Source organism: Falco biarmicus, chromosome 1 (genome assembly GCF_023638135.1).
Source record: "Falco biarmicus isolate bFalBia1 chromosome 1, bFalBia1.pri, whole genome shotgun sequence".
Lineage (NCBI taxonomy): Eukaryota > Metazoa > Chordata > Aves > Falconiformes > Falconidae > Falco > Falco biarmicus.
In genome coordinates this window covers 4,045,983-4,066,303 of record NC_079288.1, presented here as the reverse complement: position 1 = coordinate 4,066,303, position 20,321 = coordinate 4,045,983, and the positions used below count along the sequence as shown (strand labels likewise).

Here is a 20,321-nt window from a genome sequence, read left to right as displayed (position 1 = left end):
GAGTTTAAACGCTCCTTCATTAGGTCTCTGTGTTACAGATCCATTTTCCAGACATTTTAACCTGTGTATCACACCTATAGGAAACTTCCTCCCGTAAGTCTGCAACAAATGACTGTTTAAAGTGTACCAACATGAAACAGAGAGAAACATATTTGTGTATTAATCCAAAGGCTGAATCTTTACATGCCTGGCTTTATTGTTATTGTTTTCTTGCAAGCTGTGCTGTACAGACTGCTGTTCTCCCTGTCAGGGCAACAAAATCCGACGGACCTCCTGCCTTCTATCCCGAGCATCTCCCGATCAGCAGCTGCTGGCTACTCACTGCCACCCTTCCTCTGGAGAGGAATTTGCATAGTTAATTATCCTTTTCAGCTCTAACTGTTGATAACTTTTTAACTTTTGGGAGGTGGTTGCCAAAAGCATCACCTTAACAGCCCAGCCATTGTTCCCTCGAAGTCGTTTACTGGGATGTCTCATCTCTGACCATTGTTTAGTTTCCTGTTTGCTCTTCCTAACAGCTCCTTGGAATTCAACCCCCTTAACTCAGAGGAAAATAACATGAAGCAGATAAAGTGGAATACAATTAACACACACACACAAAAAAAATAAATAGAAAGAATAATCTTTTCTTTACTCTCCATGAATATTCATCAGGACTAAATTAACATATTAAGTTATGTTGTGTTTAGAAAAGCAACAAGTAGAAAATGAGATTCAGAAAGGAAGTTCTGTACAGAAACCTTTCATTTTAGGGTGCTTTAGAGCTAGCTACTCTGCAAGCTGGCAAGCTGCTAATGAACAGGACACCCAGGTAGGTGCAAAGATACAAGCTTGATTACACCTTTTTCCCTGACTGAAAGACCTACAAACCTCCAGTTATGGACCACGATTAACTAAAAGGATTAAATGAAATTTTGTAAAAGCCATCGTACTTACGCTGTCATTGCTTCCTTTGTTGTCCTCGTATTTTGTCTCTATGTGAATGGAGAATTTAGGCAAAAATGAACACTGCAACAAAAGAAAAATATGTTTGACAAAAATATGCCTTGCTTCATCAGCTGACATATGCAGCACATCCTGTCTGGTATCAGCTTTCTTAATTTTTTCAGATTACTTCAAGGAAGAGTAAACGTACATAGAAGATAAGAGTGAAGGTTTTTATGATTCTGGAAGGATGTAGAGATTCTATCTATAACAAAGGTATAAATAAATTAGTGTAAGTACTCTGGAATAACTAGAGACAGTAGTTTTAATGCCCACGATGCGCAAGAGTACAAATATCCTGAAAATCTTGTTAAAAGTTCAGTTCACTAGGATCTCGGCAGCAACTAGGTATTTGTTATCAAAGGTTAGTCTATTCTCCATACAAAACAATCCAAGGACACTTCACTAGCTGCAGGCGCTAACCAAACAGACAACAATGCTTTGATATGTGAGGGCTTCTAGTTTTCCAGTGAGAAATTAACTTCAGCATAATTTCCTATTAATGATATTAAGATGGATTATGAGCCGCTGTGGAAATTCCTTTATACTAAGCCCAAATCAATCTTTACATAATAATGCAAAAAATTAAGAATACGCAAATGTTTCTTCTATTAAAGACAATATTTTATTTTCTATTAAAGACAATTTCTGTATTTTACGCCCAAATAAATTTATTTTTCTATGCATTACTTAATTTAGTTGGCTTATCACAGCTAGAATTTATAATACTAGGCAACACAGTTCCACTGGAAAAAATATTTCAAGTATCTTTTCTTTAGCCTTTCACAGTTATTCTTTCAAAACAACGTTTCAGATAGGCAGATAGAGTAACTGTCTAACGAGCTCTGAAGGATACCGGTTCAGCATCTTTAATGTTAAGTCATCAAGTCTTTTCTTGCACTAACTGCCAGTGAAACCGAAGTGCCAGTTCCCTGCATGATGCATCGCTAATACCCTGTGGCAAAGTGGCTTTGTAAAGACCATGACTATTTAATGTGCTGTACACACAGATTATACAATGAGGACATTATGATGCCTCAGTGCTCGCATTGCTGTTGGTCCAAGTTTGGACTTGATAAAATTTGGAGAGTTCTTTTAAGGGAGGGGCTGATGACTAAGAAAAGAGGTGATTTAGAAGAGCAGCTGTAGTGCAGCAAAACTGAAATGACAAGCCAGCTCCTTTGAGACTGCAGAGAATATATTCCTGATGCCACAGACAGCAGCCAACAAGTCATTGTTCAAACTTCTTCTGATCACAGGGCATCCGGTATTCACAAGCAGATCTCGAATCAATCCTCAGTGAAGTTTTGCCAGAATAAGGTTCTGATGCCATGGAAGGCTTCTGGTCAAACTGTCTTCCCAGTATCATAATGAAACACTCCCATGGATCTTGCTGGTGCTGCAGCTGCCCACACCGCACAGGCTGCTCTTCACGTCTTACGTGTTTTGCCTTTTATTCAAGGTTTCTGTGGAGGAGCACATTTCTGAATTTCAGTTCAACCTGAGCTGTGACAGGCTCTCAGCTCTGCAACTTGTTCATTGAGTGAATACGTGGGAGGGGGGAAAACCACCCCCACAAAACTATGAAATCAGCAGTATGTGGAGTGCAGGATGGGGCAAGTTCAGTGACAGATCTGCTAGCTCCTATTACCCATATTTTGTGGGCAATTAAACATTTCCTATGTATACATCTCAAGAAGTGCCAGCTGAAAATATACAATATTTATAAGCAGTCTGTCAGAACTGGGGATCTTGTAACAGGAATTAACACACACAAAAATCCAAATATTCTCCCAATTGAGGTTTCACCATGTATCTCAGTATGTTGCTCCTATTCTGGCAGACATCCAAAGGCATCTGCAAGCAAAAGCCTTGGCAAACAGCAGGCACTACAGGGAAAGAAGTTGGGGGAAAAAAACCCCAAAGGCGAGCCAATGTTTGTCATAAGGTTCTGTTTGTACCTCCAAAATTAACCAAAAGGTGGAAAGAACGTCCTTGAACTATATGGTTAGCTGGAAGAAAAGATGAATAAAAGGGGTTGATTAAAAGAATTCTGTAAGCAAATGTTTCTAGAGTAAGAAAAGTTGTAAATGTGGTGTTACCAAAAAGCAGGGAATGACCGAGGAGACACAGGGATGCCAGCATGTCCTAAAACTGATGCCATTGAGAGGATTCGTATTCAAACAGCATAAACCAACATTCTAGTTGTTTTCCATATTCACAGAAGAAGATGGAGGATTGAAAAGTAAATTACTACTGGAGGTGGATTATGAAAAGCAGATTTTAAGAAAATGCATAACCTAACAACAGACATCATCTACTGCACAGTTTTTAACACATTTGGAAAACAACTCCATTGGCGCTAGGGTGGTAAAACCATGGGTTATTGATCTCAAAACTTTAGTATATGGCAGCCTTGTATTTTACGAAGTTGTTTATCTACAGGGATGACAGTCCAGGTGTACAGAGCTCCTGCTGACAGCAACCTAGACCTCTGCGTATGGGCATCCTGTGGGAACATCTGCGAGGAAACAGGAGATTGCCAGCGAGGATTTCGTTTTATTAGCACTTACTAGTGCTGCTTACTGAATGCAGTAACCCGTACTGCGCTACCGAGGAGTCAATGTTTAGGTCTGAATAACAGCTTTTAGAAACATTTTCACTGGAAATAGTAGAGATGCATGCCGTACTATTTATGATACACCAGTTGTTTAGAACGTTTTACTAGCATCACATCTGCATATTTCCAGGTTACTGCTCTAGGCTATGTTTTACTTACATGTTAGCTTGTGTTTAGCAACTGTGCTCTTGAGCTGAGGACCAAAATTTAATTTTCTTTGCTATGTAATTAAATACAATCAACACCCCCTAAATAAAATCTGGTAATTGATAAAAACAGGAAGCAGAATGACATCAGTGATCTGTCACTAGTGGAAGGGTCATCAGGAATATAATGTTTGAGCAGCCTGAGTATGTAGGTCAGAGCTTTGTGAGTTTGTGCACACTTTTCAGTTACGCATCCCGAGTCTAGAGGTTTGTCAGAAGCCTCAGTGGCTATGGAAACCGACTGCTGACCTTAGCAGCTCTGGGCAGTGCAGCTCTCTCAGCTCTTTTAAGTATCCACAGAGTCCACCACAGGGCTTGGTGCTGCTCTCATGGTCCCTTTGTCACGTTTGAAAACTCACTGACAGAAGGAACTTCAATATAGCATCTTCCACACAGACAGCGAATACAAACCGACATCCTCACCAAAGCAGGTCCTGTTGTGATTGAAGTATCTTTACCTATGATCTAACTATAGAAATATAGGACTTGGATGGAGCGTATTTTTCAATACTAAAACCATTTTTCTTTATCAAAACAGTTGGGTTTATGTCACACTTTCAGGCACAGTGGAGGATCAAAATGCAAAATACGAAAAACCTTTGTGCTGTTGATTTGATGCATGGCTACAGTTTCAGAGGAAACTGAATAAAGCAAAATGCCAGATTTCCCCTTTTACCTTGCTATTCAAAACTATCTATTATTTTCAGCCACTGTCTAGAGTTTACCAGCAATGAGTCAGATCACAAAACTTTGAAATGGAGCCATTTAATTTATTGAACTCAAGGATTCATTAGGCTGCCTGTAGCAGTTCAGCAAGCCACTGCTTGATTCTAGTTGTTGTTTCCTGTGACCCAGAATCTAAACTGTAACAAAAACAGAAGAGATCTAACCCTGCGTTTAAAAAAAAAAAAAGTAAAAAAAAGTAAGGATCTTCAGAGTATTACAGAATAGGAATTGTAAATTCCATATACCTCAAGCCACCTCATTGGACAGCACAAAGTCATTTTCTGCATAAAGGCATTAAAAGTCAGCCTCCCTGGGTATTTAGTGTAAGGGCAAGGGCTCTAACAATCTAATTTGAGATTACAAATGGTAACATGAATTTACCCAAAATAAAAACAAAAATCCACCAAAAAGTACTCCGATTCAAATATATTTCTCAGAAACTCAACTGACTGGCAACCACTGTTTTAGCAGCTGTGGGGGGTCTCACTGGCTTTCAGGAACACTTAGCAGGGTCCAAATTTTTGAACATTTCACAGAATGTGTCTCATGATTCATCAGCTGCACTCTGACTAATTGGCAGAGGGCTCTGGCAGAACCAGAAAACTGTTTATGCATCATTCAAAAGACTTTATTATTCATCATGCACAAAGTTGCTTTTCCCCCCCCCACCCCTCCTTAAGGGGCTGTGTATTTACTTAGCCAGGGATTAAAAGTGTTATGCAACAGTAGGAATCAAACTTGGGAGTGAATGGTAAGTAATGAACCTTTTACTAGATTTTTTTTTTTTTCCGCTCAAAGCACCACTCCCTTTCTGCTCTGCCTCCCCCGGGGTGTGTGTTCTTCCAGCACAAACCTGGCTGCCAATCCACACACTGAGCACAGGAATGCGCTGGGCAGCCTTTCCAGTTTCCCATTTCACTATCTCTACAGCTTACAAGGTTTCTCTTTGGGGGAAAAAAAAAAAAAAAAAGGTAAATTGATTCTTTAACTTGAAATTAGGCTTAAATTCTACATAATAGGACAAAATCTTCAGAGTCCCAGTGTCTTCAATGATAAGGTTTCTTTGTGTAAAGCTCTCAAAGGAGGTGTCTTTTATTGTCACTTCCAGATTTTTTAGATGTTATAAACCCCCTTAAAAATTTGTTATAATCCAGTACACCTGTGACAAATAAGGAGAATATTCTGGGCTTTTTGTTTGTTTTCTTAAAATTCATACACTTGGCACCCCTTTTGGAAGAACTAGGAGAGGTTTAAGGCTCAAGGAAACAACCAGGTATAACCAGAGTCTGTAACAGTAATTACCGCACATAAGCATGGGTATTTCCAGATTAAAACAAAGTGAAATGAAAGCAGCACACAGAAAACACAGACCGCAGTTGCATTTTCAATTCACTCCAGATAACCTCTTGAAAAATGAAAGGCCTATTTTTAGCACGATGATTGATTAGTGTTGCCATAGCAATAAGCAACACTTACAAGAACAGGGTAGAACCAAAGTATGCCAAAACACTTGCCAAAGCCTTAAAGAGAGAGTCAAACACATATGGTGTTTTACAATCGTTTTATGGAAATGACTGTAAAAATAACCTTTGCGTAGTAACTACACCCGAGGTGGCTGCAGGCATCACTGGAGTTGTCAGTAAATACGGTGGACGGAGGGTAACAGAAGGGTTTCTCTCCCCTGGGTTACCTGCTTTGTACAAGTGAGTGCTATTCCATCAATAGTTTTAGGGAGTTTCATTTTCCATTTGGTTTCTTTCTGCAGAATGTTCAAAGAACCGCTAGGGACCCCATTATGGTACTTCACTTCTCCTGCTCCTTGTGATGTTAATCCACAGTCCTTGGGAGTTATTTTTGTACAGTAAACATTAATCCCACCTGGGTTTGGTTTTTTTCAGCATCAGAAGCATATCCCCCTAAATCTTAACACAAAAGCCTGGAGAAGCAGTCATTTCATGTAAATTTTTTCTCTGATCTCCCACCACTTTTCAGACTGATGTTTTTTTTTTTTTTTTTTTTTTTTTTTTTTTTTTTTACTACAGCCACATATACATTATTTTGGCAATACAGGTGGAACTGGATCCTTTACAGAGCAATCTCCACTGAGCCTCGAGGTAAGGAACACAGTAACTGCTACAGTGAGGTGAGACTGCCCAAGCAAAATTAGTTTTTTTTTTAATAAGATAACTTCTAGATACCACATCCTTGGAATTCAAAAATTTTGGGCACTGTTTTGGGAATCAGTGGGTAGCAAAATCATTTCTTTACTGAAGATCAAAAACCTTGAAAAGACAAACGCAGTCCCTACTTCTCTGTAACAGGCACAGGGAAATGGGGCCTGTGGGGTAGTGGAAGGTCCTTGGACTCAATGGGGCAGGAGGGAATGCCCAGCACAGCAAGGGGCAGGGGGGAAAGGGGCAGGCACCCCCACCCCACCAGCCCTGGAGCAACGGGGGGGGCATTTATAAACCAGAAGGATGGGTGGAATGAGAGGAGCAAGGTAACACGGGAGACTGCCAGTGCCTCTGGGCAATAGAGAGGAAGAACAAAGAGACCTCGATACGGGAGAAAAATCAAAATCACACACTGATATGGATAAACAAGATGTTGTCTCCACAGTTTAAATGCAAGAAGGTACGTGAAGATAATATAGTGATGTCTCTCCAGCAGATTTCAAATAACAGTATTTCCTTCAGCTTTCTACAGAAAGAATAAAGATAGTTTCTTTAATTGAATATTCAGAGTTTTATGGAAGATGGCCACCACGTTACTGACTACCTTCAGAATACTCTGGGCAGCACTGCACCTGAGCACGCAGAGCTGCTATGTGATACAGGTTACTTGCTACACAGGCTAGTAGCATCAATCAGGATGACAAAGTCAGAAGAGAATAGACGGAAAGGGCTGGACAGGATGATGGCAGAATTGGGAAAATGTGACTCAATGAGAGGGAGGAGAATTTGAAAGCGAGATAAGTACAGGAAGGCAGCAAAGAGTAGAAAAAGTGGTGTTGAGTGGAAAGAGTAAGAACAATGCAAAAAAAATGGGGGCTTGAAAATAAGCAAAGGAGTTAAACTCTCGTAAACAAGCTCAGAAAGAAAGCTACCATTTGTTTGTATTACATATAATAACATGAAGATGAAGCAGTCGACTAACAAGTTGCCTCTGATCACTATGAAACTCAGCACTTATCTCTGGGTTTGCCTTCCCTTAGGATTTCCTTCTTCAACACACAAAAACAGTAACCTGTTTATTGAGGAAAAACGGAAGCCAGAAAATGACAGTCCTATGAATCAGAGAGGGGTTTGGACTCCTTTATAACAAGCCAGTGGTGGAAAAAAGGGAATTCTCCCAAGCAGTTTGATTTACTCTGATTCAATGGGATTAAGCTATTAAATGAGAATACAGGTTTGCAGCTTTCTAAAAATATATTATTTGTTTCTTTTATATACTACAGAGGTCCTTCCTTTTGCTAGAATCTCTAAAGGAATGAAATACGTGTTTTACTAGAGCGCTGTCACCAGTTAGCCTGTCTTCTTAGTTGGGGGGTGAGAGGGGAGGAATTTTGGTAGTGACTTTGTATTGGGCTCTCATCCTGCAATACAGATTGTGTTGCTCTTTTGATGCAGCCCTCGTATACTCAAGCTGGAGAAACATTTGTGCACTGAATACGGATGGGTTACATCCAAATTTCAAGTACTGGTAATCAGGTAAAAAGAACACAGGGAAAAAACCCACTCTACAGCTTCCTTGCAATGTTTGTCTTAAACAACTTTTTTTTTTTTTCCTTCTCAAGTCATCTCATTATGGAAGTAACAAAAACATTCCTTCCAGATAATTTACTTCATAGATAAACTGGCAGCTGCTAAGTGAAGCACAAAACATGCCTGTTTTGAAAAGTAATCAGAAGCCAGCAGGTCAATAATGGAACATTTAGCTACTATCACTCTGGGGCCTTGACACATACCAGACTAAATAATTTTATTTGCCTCAGTCATTTACTGTAGAAGAATTAGTGTCATTGTGATACATCAAAGGAATCGTTGTCTCCTGCTTTCCTTCCCGTAACTGTTTTTCATAAATATTCTGAATTTATATGCTGTTCCTAAGTTGATTTGAGACACTGGCAGGTTGAAAGAATGTTCTTCCTCCTTGCAGAGTAGTAAATGCCATTTTTAGTGTTTATTTTGCTTTATATACTTATAATTGTGAAACTAACAGCTAGCCATAAATTATGCACAAAAAAAATTGTCCAGCTGTTTTTAAATTTCAGCCCTGGAATTGAAATAGTGCTAACAACACTGAAGTGTTCAGATTATCAGCAAAAACTATTTGAAATTATCCCTGGTAAACACTTGAACTACACCTCCAAACTCAGAAGAGTTTGCTTAAATTGTATTTTTCCTAACGTCCCTGCACTCCAACTTGACAGCTAAACTTTGTTAGGCTCATTTTTTCAGTGTACTTTGATCCCATGAATTTTTTGTGCCATAGTTTTCTACCATGTCACCATACGTTCGTGATGTGATTATTTGTTTGCTTGAGGCTCCTCTCTTTTTGTCCACAATCTCAACTGTCACTGGAACAGGTCAAATGGATATTTGCTTTGTGCTGCTTATTGTCTACCAGTATCCTGATGCAGGTAAAGAAACTTAGTTCTATGCAATCCTTTTTTGTTTGGTTTGCTACAGAGACAGGTTTGCTATCTAGTTAATAATTTCTAATCTAGCTGGACAACCTCAGAAAGAAAAATAAGAAAGCTCCCTGGAAGTTCAGTCATTCTTGTCCACATTATCTAAGAATAGCATAAATATTTTACACTGAAGATACGTATTTGCAAATGCTGTGATAAGCTGGCACATATGGGTTTGTCAAGAGCTGCAAGGTCTTTCCTCCATCCTCCAAGTGAAAAAGACTCCAGGCTGTGACTAGCAAAGGAATTCTTTCCAAAAGCTAGCAGCTAGCAACAACCATTCCCCACCAGCATGTGTAGCCTGACAGGAGGCACCAGCACCCAGGTCCTATACCTGCTCACAGAGCAGAGCCCCTAGGAGTGACTTCTACAGGGCTCCCTTTCAGCTTCATCCCAAATGTACGAGCTTAACATCAACCTAATCACAATATTAAGTGAACTTACAAATCAAACATTTATTTTAGCAAGATATCTTGTCAGGTTTCTGATCACTAGATCAAAACCAAAGCAACTCCTGAGTTTCAGACACTTTCTCACGTACAGTTCTTCAGTAATGCCCTGGACACTGAAACAAGGGTTTGACCTTTATAGGAGGATCTCGTGTCTGGCTCTCTAAATAGTGCCCCCAGATCTGGATGACGTCCTTTGGCTTCAGCTTCGAAAGTATTTTTTCTACTTCCTCCTCCCTCTCAACATCAGCAGGAAGCTTGCGAGGATTAGCACAAGCTTTGATACAGCATTTCTCGGGACATCACCCACGTCTCATCTTCCTGATCGGAAATCTTTTGTATTGCAGCTTTAATGAGGCTCCACAAACAGCACAGGGTAGGTTCTAAAACGCTCTCCTGACATGACAATACTTCGCATATCACACAACACAAAAGCATCAATTGTGCAATCGTTCTGCTAAACTCCTTTTTTGAAGTGTGTCATTTGCTTTACATATTATTTATATGGTTGGAGAGGCTTGGTAGTAGCCCTGTTGTTTGCTGTCAAATTCAGGGGCTTGCTGTGTAGAGAATACCATCCCTTAAAGCAGGTGCCATCATAACTGGACCCAGATGTACTAACACCATGACGATCTAATTTCCATTCCTGTTTTCATGCATCCACTCACTCTTGGCTTTTTATACTACCACTGCAGAGAATACTATCATGCCTGCTGAGCTTTTTTTTCTTTGAAGATGACCTTCTTAAGCACCTGAAATTAGGACATATTTATGAAATCCATACTACTTCCACAGGAAAATCAGATTGCTGAAATTATTCTGCATTGAATCTCTGAATGCTAGTGTATGTTCCTGAATGCAATTTCCCAACAGCCTTCATATTTTACAACTGAAAAATCTTAGGACTATCAGCAAGATTCAATCTGTTGTTCACATCCTCTTCCATATCACTAACAGACACCGAAATAAGTAACACTACTGAGCCTTTAAGGTCCTTGCTCTTTATTTAGCATGGAACTTAGAAGGTTGAGGTGTGAACATACTACATAGCAGTATGTACTTGACTTGGTAAGACTATGTTTTATTTACCCAATTATGGGCCTGCCTTTAGAATCAATTTGCCTTGAAGTGAGGCCCAATTTAATTCTTAGGATGCCCCACCGACCTTGGGAGGGAATTTGCTATCATTTAGAAAAGGGTTTCCAAGCTATCTTACATATTTTGGGCAGTGTCTGTGGGTTTATTCTTTCTTTCAGAATTCTCTAATGAATATAGAAGATCAAAATTTAGAGGAATATTTCAGACAAGGATAGGAATTATTCCCAGTGGTATATTTAACATTTCTGTTCCAGATTCAGCAGTTTGAGGCAAAGACGCTTTCTTTATTTCCCTTCAAGATAATTTCATAGTCTATCAGCTCCATTAAAATAGATGTTAGATGTTTGTCTGAAGTACAGTTTCCTTAATCTCATCCCAATATTTCTAGTTCTGTTTCTTTGCACCATGGTGAGTAATTAGTCCCCAACTCCCATAGGCAGTTATACTGTCACTTAGTGACTGTTTTGCCTACCTTCAACATTTGTAGACCGATTTAATTTTTCTTTACAAGTCTATTCAACCCTGCAATCGTTTTTGCTGATGCTCTTGAACATCTCCATAGCTGTATACCTTCACCAAAATGTGTTCCAGGTGTTGTCCCATCAGATCAGATAAAGATCACCTGCTGATTCAAGTTCTACGAGTACAGCATTGCTGTTTGGTTTTGATAGTGTACTGTATTTCAAATTCAGACCTATATTTCTGTCTGCTATCACCCCTTTAATAATTTTCTACTTGTCTCTTTCAGTTAAAGAAAAAAAAAATCACATTAAAATTTTCAAATTTACTTTCACTAAAGAAAAAATATACCACAGAGTGTAAGTAAGAGACGTCAATACAACATAGCACGTGTCATCTTCCCAGACCAAGTTTAAACCTGCTATCAAAGGGTAAACCCTTAAGTAATATAAACTGTGATAGGCTCCACTAAAGATATCTTCTAACAAAAGTAGCTGAGAATCTGTCCCCTCATTGCTACTGTCCATTATGGGATATTATTTGATTATGACAATCAAATGAATTTTAAATATGAAACAAAACAGAGTATGTTGTAAGTATTACAGTACATACTGAAAAGCACAGTTTGGTACTTTAGATTTTCAACACAGGTGATCACAGTTTCAATTCCTAAGTCTCCAGCTTTCAGATCTAAACCTTTAAATCCCTTGAATTTTTTTCTTTCCCATTTATCACATTAAAATCTTTTTCTTCTCCATATGCTTTACTGGTTTTAAAAAAAAATCTGCACAAACACTTAGAGCACTTCGGGAAGAAAAACAAGTGGATTATGTTTTATCTGCAGTCAGAAGTTCCAACTAAATCAAGGCAGGAGTTTCTGAAAGGTCCCTTCACCTGGAACTTTCTCACCATCTCCTCCTCATCTTCCAAAGGTTGCTGAAAACTTACTGTATATTATTGAGGCCAGCACATTTACAACAATTTTTCTCATGATTTATGTGCTATATTTTGCCTTAGCTCTGCTAGAGGGAATGGCTGATTTTTCTGGGCACTGTGCCCAGATTATGTTTAATTTTGTCTACAGATTGTACAGTTTCCCAGATACTATACCAGAGATGAGCATTTTATAAGTTAATAAAACAATAAATAAAATAAAATCTGTTCTCATGTCTCCACGTAATAACTGGAATCTTAAAAGCCTTGCCCTGTTTTATAGAAGCATCTCTGTTACAGTCAGTGACTAAAAATACATCAAGTTATTTTGAAGTGATAAAAAAATAAGGTAAATAATTTATAGGATCCCCACAGAAACACTTCAAATTTAACCTTAAATTTCTTAAAAAAATTGCTAAAATAAAGTTCCACTATTGAATGCATTATGCGTTAGTTATATAAAGAATGAATCAGTTTGGATTTGACCACTATATTTCACAATTATTTTTAGAATAAAAAGAGGAAGAAAAACTTACTGTGTATTCTGATTTCCAATTGTCCATTTGTAAAAAAACAGAATGATGAGGGAAAAGAAAAAAAAAAAGAAATGTGAAATAAAACAATGATGCAAGATCCTTACACTAAACATACATTAATAATCAAAAAACGTGTCAGATAGTCTGCTGATTTATATTTGACTGAAGCCTATGGGACAATAAAGGGGTACAAGTCAGCACAAAAATCTAAGCACCTGATGTTTTCTTTGCAAGGAAGAAATTGCATAGATACAACATTCTATAGTTTTTACTTGTCCGTGGCTTATAATCTTTACTTCCTGTTACTGGTCAATATAAGATGCAATAGTATGTGCAGTTCAACAGGAGTGGTTAAAGGAACTTCGTATCTATGGCTCAGTATTTAACTTGGAGCTTCTGAAGATAAACTAAACTATCCCAAAAGTACAAATCAGTCATCGTTTCTGCTTTATTCCTTACCTGTGATGGTATAAGGATAGTAATTCCAAGCCTTCTCTGTAACATAGAAGATTTTGGGAACAACTGCCCTAGCCCAGCTAGGCAGTTTGCTGAAAATAAAAAGAAAATAGAAGATTAGAATATGTTACGGCTTAGGAGTATTTTAGAAGAGAAGATACTTCCAAACGTGCTCCTACTTTGACAGGTGTCTCTCAGGAGACAGCAGTACCTGGACTCCTAGACTTCACAGCAGGGTTTTCATCTCATGACTACGCATTGTCTCAGCTTTCTCCGCAAGCACGTCTGAAACCAAGCCTGCCTGCCCCCCCTCAAAGCCAGCGATGTGCTGCCAGCGCAACAACCTCCGAGCCTTGTATATATTATTAAACTGAAGTTGCAGATTTCAAGAATTTATGGCCTCAAACGTTTGGTCTTGGATGCAGGGAGCAGGTTGGACCATACAAGGCATAACTGTCTGACAGCGCCCGTAGCCACAGGGAGGCACTCTCTAACAAGAGCTCTGAAGGACGTGATTCCAGTCCACTTCAAACCCTTCCATTATTTCTTCTTAGAGACTATTTCTTCTTCCTCCATATTCTTTGCCAGCACACAAACCCTTATGTTTGACTCACCTGGCACGCAGGTTTTCCCACGCTACCAACACCAGCTCCCGAGTAGGAAGCTTTCTTATTAAAATTAACAAATCACTCAAACCACCTCCGTATTAGTCCCATTTTGCTGATGGGAAAAGTAAATCACAGAAGTGAGGAGAAATAATGGAATTGATGGCACAGCTCAGAGCTCAATCTGCCAAGAGAACTTACCAATGCAGCAGTACAACAGCAGTAAAGTAAGAAATGAAATACATGGACACAGCACATGGAAAGTTCATTAGAGGTTAATTGTATAATACTATGGAAGAGTGGGAACATTTTCTTTACCATGGATCTTGGATCATAGATCCTGGCTCTCTCATTTCCAGAACTCTGGTCACATGAGGTACCAAAGAAGTGATGAACAAACATACATTTTAAAAAGGGAAGTTCATGATAATTCATCTTTCAACCTTTTCTTAATGACATCAATTATAATGACAGAAGCTGCCAGGAACAAAGATGCAGCACCAGTCACCCCAAGGCAGGCAGACCTTTGGAGACCAGAAACAGCACTGCACGTGGGACTCAGTTAAAACTGCTGTGAGTCTGGTGCTGTGTCAAGCTGATGACCAAGCCTTAAACTGAACCTTTACTGAACTAAAGTAGATGCTGTCAAACCTCAGTTTTCCAAGTGTAAATGTCTGAAACAGTTATGTTTAGATAACTGTGTGCAGAATGTAAATTAACTTTCCATATTAGCAAATTTCTGAAGCAAATACAGAGTTTGGATCATTGAGGCTTATTTAACCAAGACCTAGCTACACATAAATATTTCATTTGTCCAGAGGCAAGAGACATCGAGTTCACTGATGATTCAACATCAAGTGCATTGACTTTTGCTCTGCGATGACATTGCTCACGAGATTCTTTTCTTTACATAAACCTTTCTTGTGTAATCTTTTAAGCAGCATTTTACATACTGTATAATAGACTTCACTGTATTGGACCTTTTGTTTATTTTCTCAGCCTCTGTCAGTGTCTTTTTATGACTGCATGTCTGCTCCCTCTCTTATCCCCACTAAACTTTACTCTGATACCTAAATAATAAATACCAGAGGATGCAGACTTTCAGCTTCTGAAAACAATGCTCCAGCAGGAGAGAAGACATAGCAATCAATTCTCAGTATAACTGGCTTACAGTGACACTAGAAATTTTTACTATTAATATCTTTGTTCACATACAGCTGCTTGTTTTGCACTTTTTTTGGTTATTGTTGTTTTTAGCATATTTGCCTGTCTACCTGTCTTCACTGTTATGACGCATCTCCAAACCAAATAATTTTATGAGCAAAACACACGTTATTCTCAGAGCTGCCATCAAATGACAGTCATAGACAAACATGAATTGTTCCAAGGGTCCACTCAGAGAAAGAAAATATAGTATTTCTGTTTTAGCAGATCACAGGAATCTGTGGATCAATTTTATGGTTTTTTTTTAATTCTATTTTTTATTTCTTCCTTCCCTGGATGAATTTCAGTCTTTCAGCACATGGGGAGGAAGAAATAAAAAACCTGAAACCATTGGTCAGCAAGAAGACCCTCTCTGCAAGACTTGAAGTATTAGCAGGCAAGAAAAAATAAATGAAAATAATGCAAAAATCTTTCCAAGAAACCACCACTGAAATATATAAGCTCAAAGTTCTTCAGGAGATCAGCCCAGAGCAAAATAAAGTGAAGCCAGCAAGTTTATTAGGGTGGTGGACCCTGGAAGAAGACAAGATGAGAGCAAAACCTGTGTAAGGAGTCCTGTTCCTCAAGGGAGGCAGGCAGAGAAGTAGTTTTCAGCACATCTTGTATGGCAGCATGTCTCCTTAAGAGAAGTCTTCCAGAGAGATCCTGGCCTCCCAGCCAAATCCATAGTGGCCTGAAAACCTGCTAAGCCTTTCCACAAAGCTTTGACAGTACTGCATTATCTGGTGGTATGGTGACACCAAAACCAGATTTAAATAGCTAGTCGGGTCATGATTATCAAGGAATATTTACAATTATCATTAAACTCAGTGAACTGACTTAACCATCCACCATAGCTTTAGGTAAACTTCCCAAGTTGTTGTAGGCACAGAGATTTTCTTTGTCAGTGTTTGTAAGCAGCTTTGGGCAAGAGATCCTTTGTTCTATTGCCTGCACTACCAGAAACTACGTGCTTCCTAATACTACGGATGTCCCATATGCGCCTTGTAGCACACAGTCCTTAGGGTAATTCTGAATTACCCTGAAATGGTCATTCTGAATACACTCGTTAGCGCTTAAAGCCTTACTTCTTTTTAACATGAAGGAAAGAAATATCCAGAAACATTAAAAAAAAACCCCACAACTTCTGAGAGCTCTACAACAGGAACACATTTATTGATTTTTCTCAAGTCCTGTGTCTAGCCTGTGAGAGAGCAGAGTTACAATCACAATAATATTAGATGGTGTCAAAATACATATTATTGGACTTGTGTGTGTGCGCGCGCGCGCAACATTACTGGTGATTGAATTTAGCCTAAGTTAAGGTTAGATATGTCAGGTTTGCAGTGGAGGAGCAATGTAGAAGCAATAGCTATAGTGTTTCTATGCCCAGTATGAAATGCTGCAGAGCGTAAGTTTAATAAAATGAAACAGGCCCAGGGGAACAGAAGCACTTCAGAAAAGCAGTGATATTCAATTAGATCAGCCACAGTAAAAATGGGAACAGACTGAGCAGTATATTTCACAGGACCCCATAAAAAAAAAAAAGAAAAAAATTAAAAATATAAACACATCTCTGGCCTGTGAGTGTGGAGGCATTGATCCTCAGCAGTATTATTTCACCATAAAAAAAGAGACACATATTTCACTTTAAGAAATGATGGAACTTCAGGGAAACAAAAACAATTTTCCCATCATGTTCCAATCCTATTATTTTGGTACAGAAGGTCATCATTGTACAAGCCCATTCACAATGTCAATTAACTTTGCTGAGGCAAATCTCTTCTCACCAGACACGGGATACTGGCTTTGTGTCATTATCATGAAGTAAGAAACCCTTAAACCATTTTAATGGTTTGGTTTTCATTTTTGTTTGGGGTGGACTGTTTGTTTGGTTTGTTTTTCATTTTTTCAGCTTCCCCCTTCAATTTTGGAAAGCAAAATGACAGTGAAGTATAAAAGAAAACAAAAGCTCTGATTTTCAGTACATCCTTAACATCAAGTTAGAGTTCTTTCTCTTGGAAAAGATGCTCTAGAAGAAATGACAACTAATCGCTGTCTTCTTTCAAGCCTCTGAACTATTTCACCTTCCTTCTTCCTGCGGCTGCCAGGAAGCAGCACGTGTTCACAGGAACATGTTCTACTTGAAACAGAAAGGCTATTGTCTTGCAAATTTTTATTACAGCCCACACTGAGGGAAACAGTTCTACTGCACTTGCCTGTTGAGATAAACCCGTTTCTCTGTTAGCTGACCATTGCCATGGTTTGGATCTTCATAGGGTTCATTCTGCACCACTTCCACACCTTCACCTCTGTCACTCTGCTCATGGCTATGCTTGCTTATCATGTACAGCTGTCCAATTCTGTACTGCAAAGCAAAATCAAGAACAACATATTAACTTTATGTAATACACATGTATTCAAAAGCCAATGGCACACAATGATACGGCAGTATGCGCAAATAAAAGGTAGTTCAAGGGCAAAACCCAGGATTTCGCAGCTTCATTTAGACCTATCAGTTGGGGACCTCCCATTATCCCATTACCTTATTGAGTCTAGGGCATCACTTGTGGAAAAAATAACAAAACTCATGTGCATACAGATGTAGAGAATCAGATCTGCCCTTTAATTTTAGACTCTAACTATGTATGTTAGGAATAAATAAATGATCTACTGCTTCCACATGCTGACATGCAAGGGCTTTTTAACCAGCAGGTGAACTCTTGAAGTTCTGTGGGACACAGGAATCCCCCCTCACACCAACACAATGCCAAATACTGAAGCCCTGCAAAAAATTCAGGACAACTATTGCTCATTCACAGAAACAAGAGCACCAGCTCTTAAGAAAAAGAAACATGTAGACTCCAAGTTCTTCAAAAAAGAAGTTTGAGACAAGTGATTTGGCAATATTATTAAAATTAATTTAAGCACTTAAATGGTCCTTTTTCTATAGGCTCTTGAGTTACTTTGGAAGCCAAAACCCAGGAGGTTTGACCCGATGTTGCTATCACGGAAAAACAAATCGTTGTACCAGCAATTGAATTTTTTCTCAGTATGTCTGCACCTACACCAGGGCTTTTGCCTCTAGAGAAATGTAACAAAAAGTACATCCCTTAACCTTCATTAGCAAAGATTTTAGAGTAAAACTGTACTTTCCCATACATTTTTTGGTCTGAGATTTTATCCTCACTTACGTCCGTTCCGTATTCCTGAACATAACATGGTTCTTACAACAAACTCTCTTTGGACCTATCAAGTTTTCTCCATTTGGATCCCTCCCTCCCCCAGAATTATTCATTTAGGCATATACATGCTAATCACTTCAATCACATCAATCACTTCAAATACAAAGAACAACCTGTTAATTTAGAGAATGGCACAAGCTGCCAAGTACCAGCTAAGCATAAACAAACAAAAGCACAGTGACAGTCTGACCTCAGAGATTCTTGTGGTTATTACGTATTATGAACGGCAATCCTATCACATACTTTAAAAAGCCCAAATCAAAAAAGCAATTAGCAGAGGGGGAAAACCAAACCAAGACAGACCTTATTAACAACAGCAAGGCAGCCTTACTAAACAAAACGTAAGGAATAGGACCATGGAGGGCTCCCTACAGAAATTCTTAAATTCCACATAACGCTATTTCATTCCCCTGCAACAGGCAGGCCACAAGAAGGTAAGCAATTTGGAACTTGCACCTTGCGGGATCATTTGTTCAGGGAACAGGGATTTCTGTTCTAGCACTGAATGGACACCAACTCCTTCCTGGCCAGCCACACACTGCAACAGCAAGTGAATGATTTGCATCAAAATGCGCCTTTCAGAAGATCGTTCCAAAGTACTAAAAATGCCTCAAGTTTACAAAAAGGTTCTTTAAGGGCAAAAAGGTGCTCTAGGGGAAGGATAAAGTAACTTGGATCTATTCTCTTTTCCTCTAATCTAATTAGGTAGTTTCAGTGGATTTTTTTTCCATTACTTATTTTGAAACACCTCCTCGCAGTGAAGAATATAACCCACTCTTAAAACTTGTTGGAACTAGTAAAGAAGAGGACTGGGAGGAAAAAAACCCCAAAAGATACTGTTGTCATAAAACTAGCAAATGCCCTATGGGTCAGGTCAATTAATTGTGTGACCCTTGTAACATCTGAAAAAAAAAAAAAAAAATAATCAGTAAATCTCTGTGTAAGTGCTGGCTATGCAAATTGGAACTGCCTGGAAATTTCAGTGTTACGCACATGATGTTTCTTCCTCTCCTTTCTACTCATAATTAGAGAGAATTAATGGCTTTTTAAAAATATCCTATATAACTTTGGAGAATCTACCCTCTCACCACCTACAAATGTTCCTAAGACATTCATTAAAATGATAAGTAGAATAATGCTATTTAAAACAATTTGATGCTGGTACTACCTCCTGCCTATATATTCAGCTTTCTCATCTCTGGTACTTCTTTCACACAAAATGTCCCCATTTAAGAGATAAGTCCTAAAATTATTTTTCTTGCTAATCCAGTTATCTACCTTAGTCTCTACTGAATCCTTTTCTTCTCTTTCTCATCATATTTGAACATTTTGTCCTAATCTTCAAGGCTCTGAAGAGCCGCAGTCCTCACACCTACCCTTCAAGTAGTTCCATGAAAAGCTGTCTTTTCTCTTTTTCATTAAAAATAAATGAATGCATTGGTATACAGGTAAGGCAAAGTTTGTGGACAGAGGTAGTATATTGTATTTGATCAACCAGTACACTTTGAAAAAAGATAACTTCCAGGCACATGAAGCTGTTCTTCAGGTCTGAAATCAAAGCAACATACTTCAAAGCTGAAGGCAATTTGAGAAAAAATGTTTTGCCTTTAATTAGATACATATCAATCAGACCACCTGAGAGTAAAGATACTTACTGCCTGTGGAGCGATAAGGATGTTAGAAAAGAGGAGAGGTGATAAGGTGCTTATCTTCTAATGGAAAGAAAGAGATCAGTAATTTATAGCCCGTGGAATATGAAAAGGTTAGGTGAGGGGAGAGGAATTACGATTTGCCACAAAGCCAATATTTCTACTGAGATCTCTATTGAGATTTTTGCCATGCCATAAAATTATGACTTTTAGTTGCCATGGTCATCTCTGGAAATCGTTTCATAATTGCACATATCCCTGCATGCTTTGATTTCCTACTTGCATGTAGTCTTTTGCCATTTTGCTCTTAGTTTTCATGGTCAAATCCAGACATCTCCATTTCTGCTGGAAATATTAGCTCAGAAACCTCAGGATGAATGTAGGTTCACACCGACAACTAACAATGGGGTTGTACTAAAGCACTCGCTTGCTCCAGCATCATGAATCAGCTATCTACCT

At 38.8% G+C, this 20,321-nt stretch overlaps 1 protein-coding gene across 3 annotated transcripts in view; it reads right to left on the bottom strand.

The window, feature by feature from the left end:
• Positions 1-20,321, bottom strand: part of PITPNC1 (phosphatidylinositol transfer protein cytoplasmic 1) — a 90,287-nt gene that overhangs the window by 30,562 nt on the left and 39,404 nt on the right. For all 3 annotated transcript variants that reach the window (XM_056327401.1, XM_056327410.1, XM_056327391.1), the window contains 4 exons: positions 17,188-17,336; positions 13,164-13,252; positions 12,705-12,712; positions 937-1,008 (listed from right to left, as the gene is read on the bottom strand). In XM_056327401.1, coding sequence (XP_056183376.1) covers positions 937-1,008; positions 12,705-12,712; positions 13,164-13,252; positions 17,188-17,315 — 297 coding nt within the window. In that variant the 5' untranslated portion in view covers positions 17,316-17,336. The remainder of the gene's footprint in view (positions 1-936; positions 1,009-12,704; positions 12,713-13,163; positions 13,253-17,187; positions 17,337-20,321) is intronic.